This window comes from Pogona vitticeps, chromosome 3 (genome assembly GCF_051106095.1).
Source record: "Pogona vitticeps strain Pit_001003342236 chromosome 3, PviZW2.1, whole genome shotgun sequence".
NCBI classification, from domain to species: Eukaryota; Metazoa; Chordata; class Lepidosauria; order Squamata; family Agamidae; genus Pogona; species Pogona vitticeps.
In genome coordinates this window covers 189,102,619-189,123,879 of record NC_135785.1, presented here as the reverse complement: position 1 = coordinate 189,123,879, position 21,261 = coordinate 189,102,619, and the positions used below count along the sequence as shown (strand labels likewise).

The window sequence follows — 21,261 nt, the reverse complement described above, 5'->3', positions numbered from 1 at the left end:
AAGCATCAGTTTAACAATCCCCCTTTCATTTCCCTCCTCGTTTTTCAAACATGAGCCAAATTCTCTCCCTGTCCAATCTTCTCAGCCTCTTTATGCCTTCTCTAGGATTACATAGTGGCTCTTTACTTAAATAGTTGCAGTAACATGCTGTACCCTGTTTTCCCAAAAATAAAACCTAACCTGAACTAAGCCCTAGTATGGTATTTCAGGATGCTCGTAATATAAGCCGTACCCCAAAAATAAGCCTTCGTTAAATAAAACCCCGCCCTCCACCATTTTACAGCAACCAGAAGAAGATGACATGACTGTATCTGAATAAATGTAGATTGTTGTACATGAAAAAAAAATCCCTTGAAAATAAGCCCTAATGCATTTTTGGAGCAAAAATTAATATAAGACCCTGTCTTATTTTCAGGGAAACATGGTACATAGTGTGGATTTTACAAATAGCAAGATGTTCTTGACAAAACCCATACCCAGAAACTGAGGTTGGTGTGCGAAGCCCACATTTTGTGTTGGAATGGTGGCTACTGTTAAGAAGCAGACCTTTGCCCAAGTTTCAACAGAGGGAGCTAAAGCATCCTGGGCTGACTACAGACTTAGTTATGTTGAGAGCAGACACAGTGACATCAGTAGAATTTAAGCCTGTGCTTGATTTTAGTGGTCTGTTCTAAGTATAGCTAGTAGGTCTGGAAGCAGACTTTTCTATTAACTAGGAAATGTGTGGTTACGCATGATTACATTTCTTAATTTCAGTTAAAAGTTGTAAATATACATATAGACACATATCGTTCAGATTTTCTTGCATTAGAAAATTTTATTATCTTTCAGAAACATAAAATGTTTACATGTATATTAAAATGTTTTTATGTGTATCAAGAAGCAACAGTATTAATCTTTCAGAAATTTAAGAGGAATAACTACATGAAGAAGTCAACATTCTCCACCCTCCATGCCATACACAAAAGCTGCTCATGACACGGTTTGGCCCTTGTTGTTTTTCTCTATTCTTTTGCTGGCAATAAATAGACTGGGCACTAATTATAAGCCACCTAAAACTTTTCCATGGGTTTATTTCCTCACAACCATGTAACAATTACTTTTATGTGTTGGCTGAAATATGTCCCATTTCTATGCCTCAATTTTTTCTCAGCACAGTAGGTTTCACTGTCACTGAATCCCAAAGAACAAAAGTATAACAATTATATATATGCACGTGACTGACTGAGTTTGCTGTACACACACCATCTCCTTGCCCTGTATAAAAGTCAATTGGTGTTTTAGCATTAATTTCCATGAAGATAATATTTAGACTACTATATTGTCTGAATGAGTATTGTTTTGCAGAAAACTCCCTCAAAAACAGTTTCACAAAAAAAGGATCACATTAGAATCAAGTATTAATAGGGATCACTTAGGTTTTGAATGGTTTTTAACTGGTGTGTATATGACCACAAAGCATATAAATTGTAGAAAGGAAAAACATTAGTGCTCCTACTGAGACCTCCACTAACCTCTTTTCCTGAGAGCACCTCTACTAAATACCCTGGAGCAAAGTCTAGGATCACTTACATTCCAGCAACTCTCACTGGGAATTATTCAATTAAAGGAGCTATTTGTCCACCCCTTTCTTCCCTTCTAGGTCTAGATATACAACATATAGATACTTATGAAACATAAGCCATACAGGTGTCCAATACATCCAATAAGTTTAAACACAGCTTTCCTTCTTATCTATTTTTTTAATTATAAAAATCAGCTTTAAAAGAAACTATACTTTTATGGTTCAATAAACAATACACAACAGAAGTTGTATATAACTAGCAATGGAAAATCTGAAACGAAAAAGAGGAAAATGTTTGCCTAGAAGGGAGTCCACAGAAGGCATAGCTTTTTTTAAAAAATTATCCAATTCTACCTAAACACAGTGTTTAAGTACTGGCATCTCCCACAGGTTTTACTATGCTGACTGACTGAAAGAGTTTGCAGAGGTTCACTTCAGAGTAGCTGCTCATGGAGAGCCATTCATCTACTATGCTCTTCAGATGTTTATACTTCCTGGTATCATCATCGAAGAACTCAGTTTTCCTCAGTTGTTCTGTTGGGAGGCAAAAACAACAAATCAAAGTGTCAGAAAAAGGAGATTGCCTTTATGAATAGATATAGAAATAAAAATGCCCTGGTACAGGATGACCAACTCTCAATAACCAAATTAGTCAGAGTTTTCTTCAACATATCTTTTGCAGGGGTCACCTATTCTTCTGCTTACCTTTCAAAAGAAGTATTTTGGTCAGCATGTTTAGGAAAATGTCAAACATATTTCTAGAAGAGACTGAATCTAACTCATAAAGGAATTAGTCGACCCATCTGTCATGCCCCAACTGAACTGGCGCACCACCTTCTGTCAGTAAATGTCAGAAAGCACTGCTTGTGCATTAATGCTGAATCAACCAGGCAGGGAGCAACCGGAATGAGAGTAAGTCCAGCTAGATAACCAGAACTAACAAGCAATAGCTGCTCTTCCAAGAGAGTTCATTAAGAAACCAGAATTCTGTTTAGTGGCATTGCTGTTTGGCATTGCTGCCTTCCATGTTCTGAACCTTCTGAGTTATTGAAACTGTTTTTGGTGGGAAGGGACACTTGGAACGGGTCTTAAATGCACAGTAAAGCATAAGAAAGTTGTTATTGAAAGGCTTTGTCTGAATTATCTCAAAGATGAATCACATATTCTATTCCATATCTCATATCTTTGCTCTCAAGAAAAAGTCTTCTGTGACAAGTCCTAATAAAAATATGAAATTCTCTTGATGACTTATTTGGTATATTTACATATTTACTTGTAGAAGTACTTGCAAACTCATCACTTGTATTCATGTTTTAGAAGGTGCACACATTCAAAGGAAATAGCAAGGAGGTTCCAGATTTTATTGTGTTTTTTTAAGAGCACCTTACCTGTGTGTTTAACTGTCTGAAGAATATAATAGAATTTTGTTTAAAAGCCAGCAGATGAAAATAGGAATTCACAAAGCTGCTTCACACCAGGTCAAACTATTTCTCTAACTAGTGCAGTATCAGTGACTGAGCAGGAGCAGCTCCCGAGATCCTCTGAGGCCTTTCATGTCACCTGAATGTGGGCTCATTGAACTGGGAATTCTAGAGGTAGAATACAGGCATTTTTTCCTATGTAAAGCAGACATTCTATCATTGAGTGATGGCCCTTCACCAAAAGTGCAGCAATGCATCATTCAAAAAGCTTTCTTTGCATCTATATTAATAATTCAGATTACTGCTCAAATATTGACCACACAAGCAACCTTTTCTCTCTCTGAGGGAATATTAAGGAACTGGTACAGATTCAAGAGGTACACATGCAGTATAGCAACACCAGCAACACTATAGCAGCAGCTTGCCAGTAAACCCAGTATGTTTTCTGCTGAGTTGGTAGAGAAACCACTGCTTGTGCGTCATGGAGAAAAACATAACAGAAAGGTAAATTTTCCAAAGTAGGAACAAAATTAAATATTCCCAATATGTTTTACAAGAAAGGTAAAATGTTTGTAGGTAAAAGGCAGGGCTGGCTGAAAATACTTTTCTTCTTGAAGTAAAAGACAAGATGGCACCCTTTTCTCCATCTCACATACAGGCTACACTGTTCAAGATTAACAATGGAATAGTATCTTCTGTCACACTGGAGGGCCATAGGGTTATTCAGGAGAAATGGAGAGATTTGTAGCACATGGAGCTCTGTTCTCTAATGGAAGACTTCTGGAAGAAAAGCAAAGTGACTGCTGTTGCTCTCCTTCCATGTTTGCTGTCTAAGGCAACTGTTTAATGGTCTGACTGACCCTAGTTAATGTATTTCAAAAACCATAATATGGATTACAGTGGTGCCTCGCAAGACAAAAATAATTTGTTCCGCGAGTACTGTCATATTGCGAAATTTTTGTCTCGCGAGGCGCGTTTTCCCATAGGAATGCACTGAAATTTAATTAATGCATTTCTATGGGCAAAAAAAAACTCTGACAAAATCACTTACCAGGTAGGGAGCTGGGGAGGCACCATCGGAGGACTGGCAGGAGTCCCCCGGAACTGCGATCGCTGCTTTCAGAGGTCCCCCGGCAGTCCTCCGATGGTGCTGGGCAAGCTTCTGAAGACTTCCCCAGCACCATTTTTGAATTTCCCACCCTTTCCCCTGCCTTTTTCCGTCTGGAAGCTTGCCGAGCACCATCGGAGGACTGCTAGGGAACCTCTGAAAGCGACGATCGTGGTTGCGGGGGACTCCCACCAGTCCTCTGATGGTGCTTCCCCAGCTCCCTACCTGGTAAGTGACTTTTTCAGAGATTTTTGGCCCATAGGAACACATTAATTAAAATTCATTGCATTCCTATGGGGAAACGTACCTTGCAAGATGAAAATATCTTCGTCTTGCGGGGCACCTAAACACTTGCAAGACGCTTTCGTCTTGCGAGTTTTTCATTGCCCGAGGCATTCGTCTTGCAAGGTACCACGGTGCATAATACCTACAGTTTTATCTAAACACACCTCAGAAAGTCACCTTGGCCACATGGTCACCAGGTGACATTTATGTAAGCCTCTATTGTCTCAAGCACAGCTTGCCATCTGTAACTTGGAAGTACAAATACTTTACTCTATCCACAATACTCAGTGTTATTAGACCTTGAAAAGACTACATACACAGTGCATGTTTAGAATATAGGTGTGTTGGTTGGGAGTGCACCTGGATTAATTTTTGTTCTTGGAATTTCAGGTGAAACTTCTGGCCAGCACTGCTTTTGCACAACTATATGTGACATTTCTTGGATAAGGTGCATTTGGCCACTTTGATGCGAAATGTGGGGCTCTCTTTGAAAAGGGTTTGGAAACCTCAGTTAGTACAAACCACATGCGGTTACTTTAACCGGAGCTGAACTTTAGTTAAAATGTCTGTATGTGGTTTGTACTAGCTGAAGTGGATTCCTTGTTGTGCTGGCTTTACTGACCATTTTCCAGGCGTAATGCAAAAAGCTGGTTAAAGCCCTAATCATCCTGGAATGGTTTCCTCTGATAAGGGCATACATGTTCGTTCAGATACCTGTGACAGGCCTTCTTCATTTTTCGCTGCCAACAAGGATTCAATTGGAGGGATATAAGACTCGGGCTTTTCTGTGACAGTGCCCAGGCAATGAATCTCTCTGCTTCTGGAAACCAGTATAACACTGTTTTGAACAATATTTCAGTTCCATGTACATTGATTAGTTCCTGTAGGCTTATTGGCTTAGTATCCCATTGTTTTTTTTTTTTAAAGGTTATTCTATCTGGGTCAGAATCTGGTTGCAGTAAAAGGTTCCTAGCAAAGGCTTCTGTGAATGGAAGTAGAGGGGGAAGAATTTATTACTTTTTCCTACACCATCTTTCAAGCCCTGAAAGATCATATTTTCAGGGAGTGGACAGGGCTGCAAGGGAAATAACACACAGGGACCTGAGAGGGCCTAAGTCTCTTAGTGGAATTCTAAACAGATTCATCCCTTTACCAGTTGTGCTGTCTGTTTTGCCATTTTTACATTATATCAAATGTTTTAAGAAAGTGAAATATATGCATACCAAATCCATGACATTAGCTGCCTTGAGCATGCCTGTGGTGAGAGGGAATAGCAGCATACAAAGTAAACAAATATGTACCTTTGAATATTTGAAAGAGACTATCGGTGTGAAGCAGTCAGAATTATGATTTTTTTTCATGCACTAGCTCACCAACAAATGAGGCAATTGCTCAAAGTAATCTCTACTGTTAAAAATGAAGAAACAATTATTTAAATGTGGGGTGGGGGTGTTGTCCTGTACAAGACGTTCTTCAAGCAAATTTTAAAATTTTGATCTCACTACAACTGAGTCTTTGTAACTTCTCAGGGCTCAAAAGGGCCCAAGGAGTCCTTTGTTCTTCACACTTGTAGGTTTGTTTCTGGAAGACTACTGACTGATTTTTGTTTTTAAACAATGCAGTCAAGTATTTTACAAAGAACTGTAAAATAGAATTGTGTGTCAGAAGGTTTCTGCATCTCTTCTACAAACTTGTTCAGTGAATGACTCAGTTCTGTGAAGCATTCACATTTTATATATGGGGATTGCATACATTTTATGTTGAAATGTCACTGAATGTGAAGAAAGTTATGTGAGCAATGACTGACTTATTTTTAACACCAAAGAGAATTAATCTAAATTTCTGTTCATACACTGCTCTGAGAGGATGATAAACTAGGTTTGTAAATGTATTTACTTTGGATATTGTAAATAAAATTTCATGAATAATTTTTTTGCATGAAGTATACTGTACAGCCACTTTAGTGCGACTCATTTATCAGTCTTGTTTTTCTTTTCTATCCAGAGACATTCACATACAAACTTATTTAAATGTCCTGCCAGTAAAACATAACATGAGTAGGAAAATTCAGTTAACAGTGGCATTAATTTAAGACCCCATTCACATCTTGTACAAAGTTGAAAGCCCAAAATTAAAATCACTGCTGTGGTTGATCCTGCAGGATGTCCGTTCATAGCTACAGTCTGAAGTAGCTTTTAAAAAACATCTTGTGTACTTCCAAAATGGAGGAAATACATACAACTATACTGCAACTATTGCAACAACAACGTTTGAAACTGGTGTAAAATACTCTTCAACACATTTCAGAGCAGATGCATTCAAGACACAATGTGCAACAGCATACTGGCACTTGGAAAAAGGGAAACAGTCATAAAATTTATACGTATTGCTATTAATTCTGTTTTCTTAATTTTCTTATACACCCCCTTTTGGATTAAGTTACCATTTTTACACTGACAATATTAAATTTTAATTTTTGGCATCTAATTTTTGTTCTTTTCTAAACAATCCTCCCTGTTTTTGCTATTTCTTCCTGGTTGGCATCTCATGCGTTTTTAAACTTTAATTTCTTCCTGTCTGGTGATTCAGCTTATCTTCATTTCTTTAACGGGAACAAATATTTCTATTTATCCTCCTCATAAAGAAATATGGGTGTGATTTTAACTTCTTGTTAAAATCATGTGCTACATGCTATTTACTTCAACTTCAATATTTATAACATTTGACCATGTCTCTTCTGGTTATACTGTCCATATTTTGGTTCTCTTGTTTTGTCCAACATGGTCAAAATAGGAAAACTGGTCTTTTTCTTTTCTTTGGTCTCACTTTCAGCTTCTCACAGACATTTTCCACATGGAATTCAACTGGACTGCAATAAAAACAGCCTGTGGTCGGGAATGAGACCCTGCCTCCATTTCAGTATGAGACTCCTCTTGTTTAGACAACAGTATAACTGTGCTTCTAGTCAAGCATGTAAAGGATTCCAGCCTTGGCTGCAATCTTAGTGACACAGTAGGAACATGCTTCAGAACAAAAGTAACAAGGAATATGCTATTATTTCTTTATTGCTGGCCAGCATTTGTTTTTACTTTACTTCAGTATACTTTTAATTTCTCTGATTGTCTCCTGCCCCTCATCCTAGGCTGCTTAGATTTCTTGTATACATTCCTATATATATTGCCTTGTTTTAGATTACAAATTTCTATCACTTTCCTTTATTTTCATATCTTAATTATTGAGAGTGTTTCCATGTTAAGTATCTGATTTGGTTTTCCTTTGTGTTGGTTGCTTTCCCTCTTGTTGCACCATCTTCTGTATTTAAGGTCAAGCAAAATCAACTCTAGTGAGTCCGCCCCTTTTTAGGTGATGTTTCAGCTAGCTGTTTAATAGTTTTACTTTTACTGAATATCTTACTCTGACTGTATTGCACAGTGCCTAGTTTTTCGTTAAGCACTACATCATAATCAAATATATACTGGAACACGTACCTCAAACAATTCTAGTTTATAAACAGAGTTGCTCACTTTTGTTTACCATATTTAAACATTAACAGTGCAACTGAAGCAGAAATAAATGTAACATAAATGGTGACATTAAGCAATGGCTGGAAGATAGACCCATATGTGTAGGAAGTGCTTCTACATATGCAGGGGCTGTGTTGTTATTTCTTCTCTCTACCTGAGGTTCCTCGAGCCCCACTGAACTGCTCTGATCTTCAATCTCTGATCATTGGGTAGCCATAATTACTGAGTGGGTGGGAGAGAAAAGTCTTTGTACAGTACTTTAGATACTAGCCACAATCTTGACTACAATCTTTAAGGTATTCCATCTAAATACATACAGACATGGATTAAAAACATTCTAATTTTCATTCAAAATTAGAAAGATTTTTTTGCTAATAGTAGAGTGAAAAAGATTATGTGAACTTAATGAGATGTTTTATTCTCTCTCTCTCTCTCTCTCTCTCTCTCTCTCTCTCTATATATATATATATATATATATATATATATATATATAAATTCACTAAATTCAAACTCTAAGTATAGTTGCAGTACTGCAGTACTATGCATTTGAATGACAGAAGTGCATTCGATGACTGGGGAGAATAGATTTAAAGAACTGTAGTAATATAGAGCCAGGAAGATGAGAGAGGACACAGCTCCTGATGTGTTTACCTCCTCTGCTGATGGGATATTGACTTTTCCCACCAGGTTGGTTAGAAAGGGGACTATTTGCGCTGCCACACAGCAGAGTAAGAATGACAACCAGCATCACTCTGTGCTCTTCTTAGTAAAAGACAATTGTGACCGCTGTATATCACACAGTCAGTCAATACCTTCAGGTTACCATACCATCCAACTTAGAGATGCATATAAAAGCTTACTTTTTCTTCCTAAATGACACTTTAATCAATAAAGCAGTTAATCCTTTCTAGGAACCAAGTTGTAATATGACTGAAATTGTTTGTGGAACATTTATATATATATGGAATATATATGGAATCGAGTTTTATACTGCAAATCCATCTTATAGAATATCTACATTTATATCAGAAAAAATCCAAATATTTTATCATGATAGCAATAGAAATAATATGCAAATGATAACTCTTTTCCAGGTGCAAAATAAAGACCTGGAATAACCCTAGTTTTCAAAATGCAAAATAAAAACACTAAAATTCAGACAGCATCAACATTTAATCTTAATTTAAATGTACTTATAGTTAATTGGTACTGAGAACCAAATTACCAATTTCATTGTGATTACTGTATTTGTTGAACCTTATTTTAAGTAATTTTGTTACACATTTTTCCTTCTAAAAATGATGGACATTTTAAATCCCAAGCCATACATTGTCACTTGTATGGGGAGTTGCTATATTTTTCCATCTAGTTGAGCGGACAATTGGGTTTCCCCCCATATTACTATTATTAGTCATCAAACTTGTTCAATTATTCTGTCAGATAACTTGGCTTTTGATAATATCAATAACGTGACATGTGCAGGTGCACATAAATACATATTGTGTATGTATATATATTGCTGTTAATAAACTTTCCATTTAATACTGATAGCTTAACAACACACAAACAGACAAGCATATCCTATTACACTTGTGTAATTCAGGACTCAGAATATCATTCCTATTCGGTTAGCTTCCTAATAATGTTGTCTGAAGACTTAACAAACATGATGAATTAGAAACCATTAGGAAAGGAAATTTTGACTTCACCTACTGTTATTGTATTTTAATTAAAGCAAGCACAAGCACACAGGCAGCAGTCTCTACTCTAAATATCTGTGTTTCATTTATTTCTATGCAAAGGTAGCAAACAACAGTCAGTCATAATTGGTTCTGTCAGATCTTATAGTCAGTCAGTCATAATTGTCTGTCTAGAGGTGTGTCAATTTACAGCAAGTTAAATAAATATTCTGTCAATTATGAAATCAGTTAAGCCAAGTCTATTTTTTTTAATTATACAGCTTCCCCACTTTACCCCTTATTCATGGTGTTAACCTTAGATTTGCCATCTCTGCTCTGATATTAAGAGGGGGGGGGGAGAAGAGAGCCATAACAATGCTACAAAGACATGAGGTAACTATATAGCATCATTGTTGATAGAATGCAGCAAGTGTAAAATCAATCTTGTGAATTAACATAAAAGAGGGTTCTACAATGTAGAATTTTACTAGTCTGCTTGTACAACCTAATGGTTTTACATTTGATCAAAAACACCTTGGACAAAAATGAATTTCATTCATTTGAACTGCACATATTTAGACATAGTGTGCTTAAGATTAAGGAAAGCTGTAGCTGACACATTAGGATGTCTAGATCTATGTTATGACTTTCAGAAACTGCACTCAGAAATCCTTTCTACTTCTTATCATATCTCAACTTTTATTTCGTGTATTCCTCTGGTTAGTGATTGCTGTTTTATTATTCTATATAGAAAGCACCTAGCATACTATGACTATCCAAATAAATAATTATTCTATTATGCTCTCTGGAATTATTTTGACAGCAGAACATATTTAATATGAATATCATCTTGCCAGCAAAACAAATGCTTCAAACAAAAAGGGTTGACACTATCACTGTTGGCTGCTGAAGTCCACCACCGTCATTCTATAGACAGCATTCCTTTTGCTTAAAATACTCCCACTTTCCTTTTGCAATAATATAACTTCTAGGCTGAACAGAAAGCATTGTTTCAGTTGTTTATTACGATGATGCCACAAAACATGCAGAAATAGGACTATGATTCCATTTATTGTTGGCCTACTTCAGATTCAAATCAAGTCAGCCATTTTCCCCTGCTAAAGGACAGTACTGCAGAACACAGTTATTGTGGATGTAAGTAAGGAGGGCAGGCCGAGAAGTGTGGCCACTTGTAAAAGCATAAAGAGCATGGAAGGTGGATATTGTGCACAGGTATCAGGAGGTGAGAGTGGTGCCTTTACCATGTTCCATGAGAGCAAAGTTACCCTGAAAGTGATAAATTTATTTCAATAGGATGAAATGATTGTATCAGGGGTTGGGCTAAAAAGGTGTTTTGTACTTGAACCCCTGAAGAAAATTGCACATGCCCCCTCACTGAGGGTATAAAAATACTGTCAACCATACTGGACAGAATTTATTTTATTTATTTTTGGTTTGGGGGGGGGACATTGTGCAGGATCATTAAGCACTGTTGTATAAATAAAGTTAGAAGATCAAACGAAAGAGGGGACTTGGGTTAAATGCTGGAAGACAAGCTTAAATAAAGTTCTAAGGGGGGAAAAAAAGGCAAGACATGCTGTAATTCCAAGAACCTATTACTTCAGACAATTTACTTCAAAAAATAAAATCAGAATGGTAAATGATTACCCCAAAGCAATCATGTCATCATCACTGAAAGATGGAATAAAATAATTTTTTGTGAAGTGGCTGAATGAGAGCAACTTAAAAGCCACGGAGCCTGTCAGAAGCACATTATTTCTTTTTACACCCCGTTTCCCAATTCATCTCAGTGCTGCTGACTAACCTTGGCTCCCAGCAGGTGGAGCATTTAAAATAAATAGCATTTCCTACAAAATGCGCTCCAACTGCCCCATGACAGACGCTTCCAATTCCTGGCCAGCCACTGGATCAGCTTCAGCGGTATCTAACAAGGTGTAAATACAATAACAAGCATGTAATTAAGTGAACATGATGAAGTTAATGGAGATAATTCATTCCATTTTGGGCTTATGAATATTCTATTAGATGTTATCAGGCAGCTGGAATAGCTGTTAATTTAATCATCATTCAGACCAGCAAAATGTTCTTTGTGCGAGTATAATTGCAGAGAATGAATAATTGATTTGACAATTGTACCAGTGGATTTCAAACAGTTCTGTGCGCTCTCAGAGCAGGAAGGGAGGAGAACTGGAATACTCAAAGCAGTGAAGAGGTGGCAGAGAAGCCAGCCTGTAAATTGAACATTATCAGGACACAGATAAAGGACAATTTTTATTTTATCAATGCAACACAATTACATTACAGTGCGCTAGTAATCACTCTGCCCACACTTTAAAAAGGGAAATAAATTACTCTTCATGGAAAAGGACAAAAAGAAATATCAAAACCGTTTAGAAACCATTGATATTGGATGTTTAATTTTTTTGCATTATATTTCATTATAGGAAATATCAAACTGTGCTTGAAATTGCCAGCACATTTAACTCTGTTACCTGCAATCAAATACACAGATTGCATTCTACATGTATCTCTGAATTACAGCATGTTCTATGAATTACAATGATTTTATTACAAATTTTAAAGAATGAATACCCATATATTTAAAATATAATTATTTTAGTGTATAAAGATGCTGCATATCTAAAGCATCCAAGACTTCTTTGAATAAAATGAACATAGCCAAAAATATAATTCAAGGTGCTGTGGCTTTTATTTTGCCTGAGTAGGAAAATAAGGAACAGTGAAGTATCATCAACGAAGGCAATTTCCTTCACAAAACTTGCTTTCAAACAGTGAAGGCCCAGGCCTTCAAGATATTTCACTGCCATAGGCAGTACATAACTGCTATGAAAATAGTATTCCAAATTACGGAAACACAAAGAATTGTCGCTCATATAAGAATTGTGCCTGCATCTGTTAACTCTAAAAAATGGAAGAGTGAATTAAACTGAATAATTTCTAACCTGGTCAACCACTTCATATCTGCAAAGAGACTTCAGAAAACGGAGGTGGAAAATGCAATTATGGTCTGTATGCAGCTTTTTCTAACTCTTTCTTGAACAACATTGGATCCTGTTCCACTGCATTCTATGAGATCTTCCAAATACCCATTTAATAGCTGACCATATACTCAGAGAAGGACAGACAACTAGCCCATAGTTTAAAAGCAAAAGCCAATGAGCATTGGTAAAATCTTGTTGGAGAATTGCAGCAAATTCATTTAAAGTGACCCACAGCCCATTTTAAATAAAAATTCTAAGCTGCACAAGGTGAATTTGTGCATGAAGATGCAAGAAGTAGCAATGGGGAATGCACAATTGAGGCAGCAATGCTAGTAATCTTTATTTGGATGCAACCTCTAATCAACCCACCAGAATTCACTTCTGTATCCTTTGTCCCTCCTAACAGCTCTTAGCTATTTCTTTGTATTTTAAACAAAGTACAAATTGTCTTGTGAACTGTGGATAGTAAGTAGAACGTAAGTACCCCAAACAAATGAATGAAACTTCTGAATAATTCCGCACAGAACTGTGTTGTTATTAATCCAGGATTTACATGAAGGAGCAACAGGGAAGAGACATATTTATGTCCTCATAAATTTGCATTCTCTTTGCACAGGTAGTCATTGGTGGAGTGCATGTGCACTGAAGAAGAACGTCTTTTTCACTAATTCACACTAACTCCCTGAGCCCCCTTCAGTGACATTCAACGGTCCTCTTTGATAACTTCTGCTTAGATATGCTTAAAGGATAAGATAACATAACCAGGAAAAAATATTTAAATGAAGTATTTTTTCCCAGTGCAAGTAAAATAACAAAACAAGAGTGTGTGGGTGTGTATGGTTATTGACTGAGCCGCTTTCTGGTGTTCCCATTGACTATAGGTTTTTAACTTGCCAGAAAATGACAACGAAGTCCCAGTTTTAAAGCATTTACACTTTCTTTATTAATTATGTTTAATCAATAATGCATAGCAATAAATATTATATTTCAATTTGAAATTGTGTTTTGAGGAAATAGGGGACAATATGTGATCCTGGCTTAGGGGCTATGCACACACATGCACACATACAGGTGAAGCAATCCTGTTTCCTCTATGACTAGAGAACCTTATTTTCATCCCCTCCTTCAACAAGGAAAAGTAAATTTTTTGGAGAATCTGCTGGGTGTGAGAACAAAGAGCTTTCTGTCTACACACATTTTCCAGTGACGTTTTCTTTCTTTTCTTTCTTTTTTTTAAAATAAAAAGCAAACACAGGGTTATAATCCTCCTCCTCCAAAAGATACACTCCCCAATGTTACCTTGCACCTAGGAACAGTGGACAGTGAATTATCTGTATGAAATCAGCAGGAAAGGTGAATTTGGTGCTTGGATGTGTTTCAGAACAGCTTTGTGTGGGGTGCCCGTAAAGCCTGGGAGGTTACATGGTCTCAGGCCCTGTGTTGTGCATCTTTCTTAAGAAAGAAAGAAAATATGACTGATCAATCCTATGGCCCATCTAAATAAAATTCAACCTACCAGGCAATCCCACGACTTGTCTCTTCTTTCACCTTCAAAACTATGTGGAGCAGAAATCATCAGTGTTCTAGTCTCTATTCCTTCCACTTCATTTTGCAAAATGCTTATTCATAAGGTCCACTTCTCAGTTTTTTCTTCATTCTATCTGCATCAAAGAGCTGATGGGTTGGTACTTGGTTGCCCATATGTGAGTAAAACAGTTGGTGCAAAATAAAGTGGCTAGACTGCTGACAAGTACCCATTTATGAATCATATAATGCCCGTAATACACAGGCCTCTGTGTTCCCAATTTGATTCTGGATTTAACTAAAATGGTTTTTTGATCTTTAATATCGTACATGGTTTAGGAGATGGATATGTGAGGACTGCCCTCTTTCCCTGGGTCTGCCTGCATACCACAGCAGTAAGAAGGGCTGTTTCATATCATTGGATCAGCGTTTCAAGGGGATGGAAGCTTCTCACTGGTCTCCAAGCTGTGGAATTTGCCTTGTGAAAGCTGATCTGATATTTCTGTAGGCACATTAGATACTTTGTTGGCCAGGTCAAAAACCTTTGGTGTCACTGTGCATTTTATAATTGTGTTCCTGTCCTGTTTGTTCTGTGGCACAGGTCTGGGTATCTCTTTTAATACTGCTTTCATTTTTGATGTTTTAAAGGGTTGCTTTTTCTTGTTTTATGATACTGCCAACTGACAGCCACTTTGGACATCTCTTTGGTTAATATGCAAAATAATTTGTTAAAAAAAGAATGAAAATATTAGCCAAATACAGCTCTATTTAGTATTTGAATTTTAATTAGCAACCAGATACAAAACGGAACTGAAGAAGCAATGTTTTATCCTATGTGAGCATTCAAAATGACAATGATTTGGGTCAAGTGAACTTCAGACTAGAGATGAAATCTCTGACGCAAATTCATTTTATTCACTAAATTCAGCTGCTAAAAAGCTGCAGTTCTAGCCAATCAGTCCAAGATTGGAAACTGCTAGAGCTGCAGAATGAATTTGTTTAGCATAAACATAAGCTAACAGCTAGTGTCTGATACTGGGAATATCCCTCTTGTCCTTGCATTGCTAAATAAGATATTACTACAAATCAGTATCTGTTTAAAGTATCTCAACTACTAATTCTGCTGGAGAAACTGTTCACCATGATGGTAACAGGATCAAGGTCTGAATCTCCTTTCCCCAAACGGATTGGTGTCAAATGTCATTGCTATAAATGCTGTATTACCACACTTCTCTCTTCCATCTGACACAACCTTGACACATGGTCTGGGGTCATTCCACCTTTGCAGAATGAAGCTCTTCTACTTAAACCATGGGGGGGGGCAGTGGCCTTAGGATGGCAATAGACAGGGCTGCCCAGAGATAGATCTGACTTAGGGCCTATATAGCCTTAGTAACTTTTCTTTTTGGTTTGCTTAAAATAAGACCTTGTATCTGGAAAACTATTGCCAAACTGCAGTAATTTCCCTGACATAAATGTCCCATGTTTTCATAATAAATATTAATAGGAAAAAACAGTAACTATCATTATTCTGACTAAAATTAGCTTTCTGTAGGAGATTCCCAACCCTGGTAATTCTTGCAACCCAAATCTATGCCCAGAAGCTCTGTTCCTCATACGCCCTTCTCTAGGTATTTGCCAGAAAGATCTCATTTTTTCAGTGGCAATCTAATATCCAAACTAGACATGTCAATGGAAGGCTTGTTTATTTAAAGCCAGATTTGTCTCAATCATATATAAAGCAGAGTTTGGGGCACAGTTTCTAGAGTCAAAAAGCACATGGGTGAAAAAAACACTTTTTCTCTTTAAATACCCAGCTTTGTATTATATTGCCTTGGAATAAACATGCTTCTTTTGGTGCCTAGCAGCTGCTAAGAAACGTTGTGTCTCATTGCTCTTTCTAGCTCCTTCCCTTAATTATCAGCTTCATTGTGTCCAATTCATTTACTTCCCCAGAAACCCACCCCAAATCTTTACAAAGTAGATACACCTTGCTTTCAGTTTCCTACTCAGCATGCTTTTAATTTTATCTGTACTACATAAACTTTATTTATTTATTTATTTATTTTATTTCTATCCCGCCTATCTGATCATATTAGACCACTCTAGGCGGCTTACAGTAAAAAACAACAATATAATTTTAAAACTTTACAGCAGAAGCGTAAATGAAAATAAAGAACAGAATAAGAGAAAGATCGTCAAGGGTTTTCTGTTGGGAAGGCCTGCCTATACATCAATGTTTTTAGTTGTTTCTTAAAAATGCCCAGCGAGGGAGCCGCGCGAATCTCAGGGGGCAAGTTGTTCCAAAGGCGAGGAGCCACCGCCGAGAAGGCCCGGTTTCTGGTCTTTTCCTTTCGGGCCTCTCTCGGCGTTAGGCTCCTCAGCCTTATCTCCTGGCTCGCGCGAGTGACACGGGTAGATCTTGGTGGGAGAAGGCGTTCCGCCAAGTATCGAGGTCCTAAACCGTTTAGGGCTTTATAAGTAAGCGTTAACACTTTGAAATCAATGCGGAATCGGATGGGCAGCCAATGCAATGCGGCCAGAGTGGGGGAGATATGTTGGTATCTTCTCAGCCCACTGAGTAGTCTGGCCGCCGCATTCTGCACCACCTGTAGTTTCCGCAGCAATCTCAAAGGTAGCCCCACGTAGAGCGCATTACAGTGGTCTAATCTCGAGACTACAAGCGCATGCACCAGAGTGGTGAGAGACCCCACATCAAGGTAGGGCCGCAGCTGGGCTATCCGCCTGAGATGGAAAAAAGCGGAACGGACCACGGACGCCACCTGGGTCTCCATGGTGAGCGCCGGGTCAAGATGGACACCCAAGCTACGGACCCCATCCCTGGCGGGCAGGGTCACCCCCCCGAAAATGAGGGAGTTTCCCATGTCCCCAGGTGTGGGGGCGCCCACCCTCAGTACCTCCGTCTTGTCCGGGTTCAGCCTCAGCCCGTTCTCCTGCATCCATTCCTGTACAGCCTCCAGGCAATGCCGAAGGGACAGAACGGCATCTCCTGCAGTTGGAAAAAAGGAGATGTAGAGCTGTGTGTCATCCGCATATTGATGGCACTGCGCTCCACACCTCCTGATGACCCCTCCCAGCGGCCTCATGTAGATGTTAAACAGCATTGGGGAGATGATCGACCCCTGAGGGACCCCACAATTAAGGCACCACGGGGCCGAAACATTCTCCCCAAGCTGTACTCTCTGGGGACGGTCCTCCAAGAAGGAACGGAGCCAAGCAAAAGCCCGGCCACCTATCCCCAACTCGGCGAGCCTCCCCAGGAGGATACCATGGTCAATGGTATCAAAGGCCGCTGAGATATCGAGGAGGACCAACAGAGACACTTTGCCCCTGTCGGCCTCCCTCAATAAGTCATCACACAGGGCGACCAATGCCGTTTCTGTCCCATGGCGCGGCCTGAAGCCCGACTGGAATGGATCCAGGGCATCTGTTTCATCCAGGAACGCCTGGAGCTGATCGGCCACCACCCTCTCGACTACCTTGCTTAAGAAAGAAACATTGGCGACGGGCCTATAGTTGCCAATTTCGTCTGCCGCCAAACTAGGTTTCTTTCTTATGGGCCTAATGAGTGTTTCCTTGAGGGCAGAGGGAAATCTACCCTCAAGGAAAGACCCATTAATTATTACAGTAGCCCATTCCGTTGTTGAGGGCCTGGCTGCCTTGATTAGCCAGGCCGGGCAGGGGTCCAAAGAGGAGGTGGTGGCACGACAGCGATCAAGCGTCCTGGCCACAGTGTCGGGCGATACGGGCTGAAATGAGTCAAAAGACACCGGGCAAGACGGAGCGCTGGACATCTCAACTCGACTCACTGTATTCAAAAAAGGAGCGAGATCCCGGCGGATGGCCTCCACTTTGGATTTAAAAAATGCTGCAAATTGGTCCGGGGTAAGACTAGGGGGAGGCCTATCTCCCGGGCCAACTCCGGATAGGTCACGTACTATACGGAATAGTTCCGCCTGCTGGTTAGATGCCTCACTTATCCGGTTAGCGAGGTAAGTTCTACTGGCAGCCTTTACCTTGGACTGGTAAAGGTTAGTTGCGACCTTAACAGCTATACGATTGAAAACCGTCGGGTCCTTTCTCCATTTGCGCTCCAGCCGTCTCCTGACCCGCTTCGACACCCGAAGATCCTGGTTAAACCAGGGCGCCGGGCGATCTCTGCGGTGGAGAGGGCGTTTAGGTGCGATCATGTCAACGGCACTAGCCGCGGCGGTGAGCCAGCCGTCAACCAGGGCCTCGACAGGAGCGCCAGCCAGGTCAGCCGTAACCCCTCTCATGGCATCCTGGAATCCAGTCGGATCCAGTAGCCTTCGAGGGCGGACCATGACAATAGATCCCTGCTCCCTGCGAGGGGGGAGGGCCATCTTGAGGAAGCATTTTATTAGGTGGTGATCCGACCATGACAAGGGGACCGACTCAAGGTCAGTCACCATCGGTCCACTCTCACTCCCATTGGTGGAAAAAACCAAATCTAATGTATGGCCGCCCACGTGCGTAGGGCCGTTGACATGTTGGGATATATTCAAGAAGGCCATGGTCTCCAAGAACTCAAGAGCTGGTCCAGCGGGCTCTGCCCCCACATGCACGTTGAAATCCCCCAAGACCAACAATCTCGGGGAGCCCAACAGTGCCACGGAGACAAAGTCCACCAGCTCCGGTAGGGAAATGGCTGGGTCGCGGGGAGCACGGTAACCCAGCAAGATCCCAATACCGTCCCTGGCCCCGATCCACACGTGGAGAGCCTCAAGACCTGGTTTTACCACCGAGGAGCGCCTAATTACTTCCAGGTTGGATTTATAAACGATGGCAACTCCCCCCCCGACCCTCTAGTCTGCCCTGGTGTTGGACAGCATAACTGGGCGGGCAGATGAGAGCTAGAGGGGGACCCCCCTCTCCGCCAATCCATGTTTCGGTTATGCAGGCCAGGTCTGCATCTTCCTCCAGAATAAGATCATAAATTAGCTGGGTTTTGTTAGATACAGACCTGGCGTTCGACAACACCAGGCGTAGAGTAGAGGGTTGGCTGGTCTGACTACCTCGGCACTGGAGGTTGGTCTCCATCTCAGAACAAGGAACAGCCTTTAAACATCTGTCCCTTGTTCTTCTAACACGAGTAGGGAAGGAGCCAACGCCATATCGCCCTCTACCCGTGATGACAGAGATGTTTTGTGGCCCCCCGCTGGGAAGGCAGGCCCTCCAATCCATGACGAGAAGGAAAAGTAGAAAGAAGAATAAAAAAAAAACTAATAACTTAATATAATTAAAAGGAAAAAAGAAAAAAAAGAATTATACAATACAACAATAAACTCAATACATCAATAAAACATGTAAACGACAGTATCAAACTTAATAATAATTAAGATAAGTAATCAAAAATAATAAACAATAAAGACAAAAATAATAATAACAAAATAAAATAAAATAATAAAAATATTAATCACAAAAAAGCTAAATAATTAACCCCCACAAGTGTTCAAGAATTTCATTCTACCACCCTGTAGCCCTGTTGCCGGTCTCAATAATGGGTCTGATTTGTAGTTCTTAATTATGGGGTAGGTCGTACAGTTCTTAATTATTAGTTTTTTGCCCGTGGTGGAATTGCTTTTAAGGCTGAACAGGAGCACCGGAGGCCGAAATGTTAAAAGCTTAGTCCTTGTTGTTCCCGGCTTTTGAGAGGCAGTTTGGAATAAACCTTTTTTCGAAGAAGGACAACAGGCAGGGAGGTCGAAAATACAGGGGAGAACCGCCAACATGGCGCCGGCTTGCCGGGACTCCAGCGTCCTTGGCACCCAGCAAACCGCTGCGATCTCCTGGCTCTGACCGGCTCCGATCCCCCTTCACCTTCCCTCCGTCTGGGATCCCGCCGGCCTCCAGTCGCCAGTCGACCAATCCTCCGCCAAGAGACTCCAGCGAAGTCGAGCCCAGGGCCGAGCAGGGCCAGACAGGTCTCTCCATCCAGGACAGTCCCCACGCCCAGAGCTCAGTCTCGGCCGGCCCTCGTTCGCTCCGATCAGCCACGAGACTGACCAACGGCTGGCGAAGCGACGGGCTCCCGGCTCCCGGCCCTCCCCGCGACAACCCGGCAGTGATCTTCCGCGGCTCCAAGCCTCCGCACCTCAAGCCCGCAACCGCTCCGTGTCTCCAGCCGCCGCCGTCTCGCTTCCCAGGGACCGACCGGATGCCGTTCTTACTGTCTCTCACCCAGTGAGATTGTGGCAAGCAGAAGATCTTCCGCTCAATCCTTTATTGAAATGTTATCAATATCTTCCATATAAATTTCTCTGTGAATTTTTACAGTTGTGAACAGATCAAACACCAAACTAAACAAATTCTCTCTTCAAATTCTACACACTAATAGTCCATATCCTTGAAATGGCCTTTGAAATGTTCACACTCAATGTCCAGACTTAAAATCTCATCCGTCTGATCTTACAGAATACCCTTCTGGGCTCACTACTATCATTTCGTCTAGGTATTTTTGATACCTTAAGAACTAATTGACAAACAGCCCTGACAATTGTTTTGTGTTTGGGTGAGAAATGATTAACTGATGAAAAATAGGAATCAGGTTTGAGGATTTTCCCCTGCTTTGTGTCTCTTTATGAATGGTAGCAAGAAAAAGAAGGCATACTGTGTAGACCATCTTGACTGCTGACATGGGAGTTGTCAACTTTCAGGCTACCCTTTGCTATGTAAAGCTTGCCATCCTTTTTCCTGCTGGCAACACGGTCATGATAACGTGCAACAATACTGGGTCATTTCATGGCATTCTGAATCATGGATGCAGAACAACAATATCCCATTTTCACAAAATAAAAGTTTTTTAAAGAACTGAATTTCTTGGCTTTTAAAAATGGAAGTTTAAATATATATAAACTACACACAAATTCCAAAAGGAACTTTCCTCATGTAGAATGATCCAGTGCTAGATCACAGAAGATGAGCACATGATCTGTAATATGGTAGCTGGGGAAAGGTACAACCAAGAACAGCTGAGATATTGCTATAGTCCCTCTGTGCAAAATACTTTGAAGGACTAGTTTGGATTTGTTGAAATGGTAAAGCAAAAGTATGAATAAGTACAACATATACACCCAAGGAATATACACACC

The 21,261-nt window shown here is 40.1% G+C and overlaps 2 protein-coding genes across 6 annotated transcripts in view; one reads left to right on the top strand and one right to left on the bottom strand.

The window, feature by feature from the left end:
- ARX (aristaless related homeobox) overlaps positions 1–21,261 on the top strand; it is a 138,942-nt gene that overhangs the window by 20,394 nt on the left and 97,287 nt on the right. The window lies entirely within an intron of this gene.
- The window catches only part of POLA1 (DNA polymerase alpha 1, catalytic subunit), a 285,573-nt gene continuing 265,103 nt past the window's right edge, over positions 792–21,261 (bottom strand). For 2 of the 3 annotated variants that reach the window (XM_072994276.2, XM_078390449.1), the window contains exon 37: positions 792–2,098. In XM_072994276.2, the coding sequence (XP_072850377.2) occupies positions 1,932–2,098 (167 nt within the window). In that variant the 3' untranslated portion in view covers positions 792–1,931. Of the gene's footprint in view, positions 2,099–11,028; positions 11,527–21,261 lie in introns of those variants that run through there. The other variant, XM_072994275.2, reaches the window with a different exon arrangement.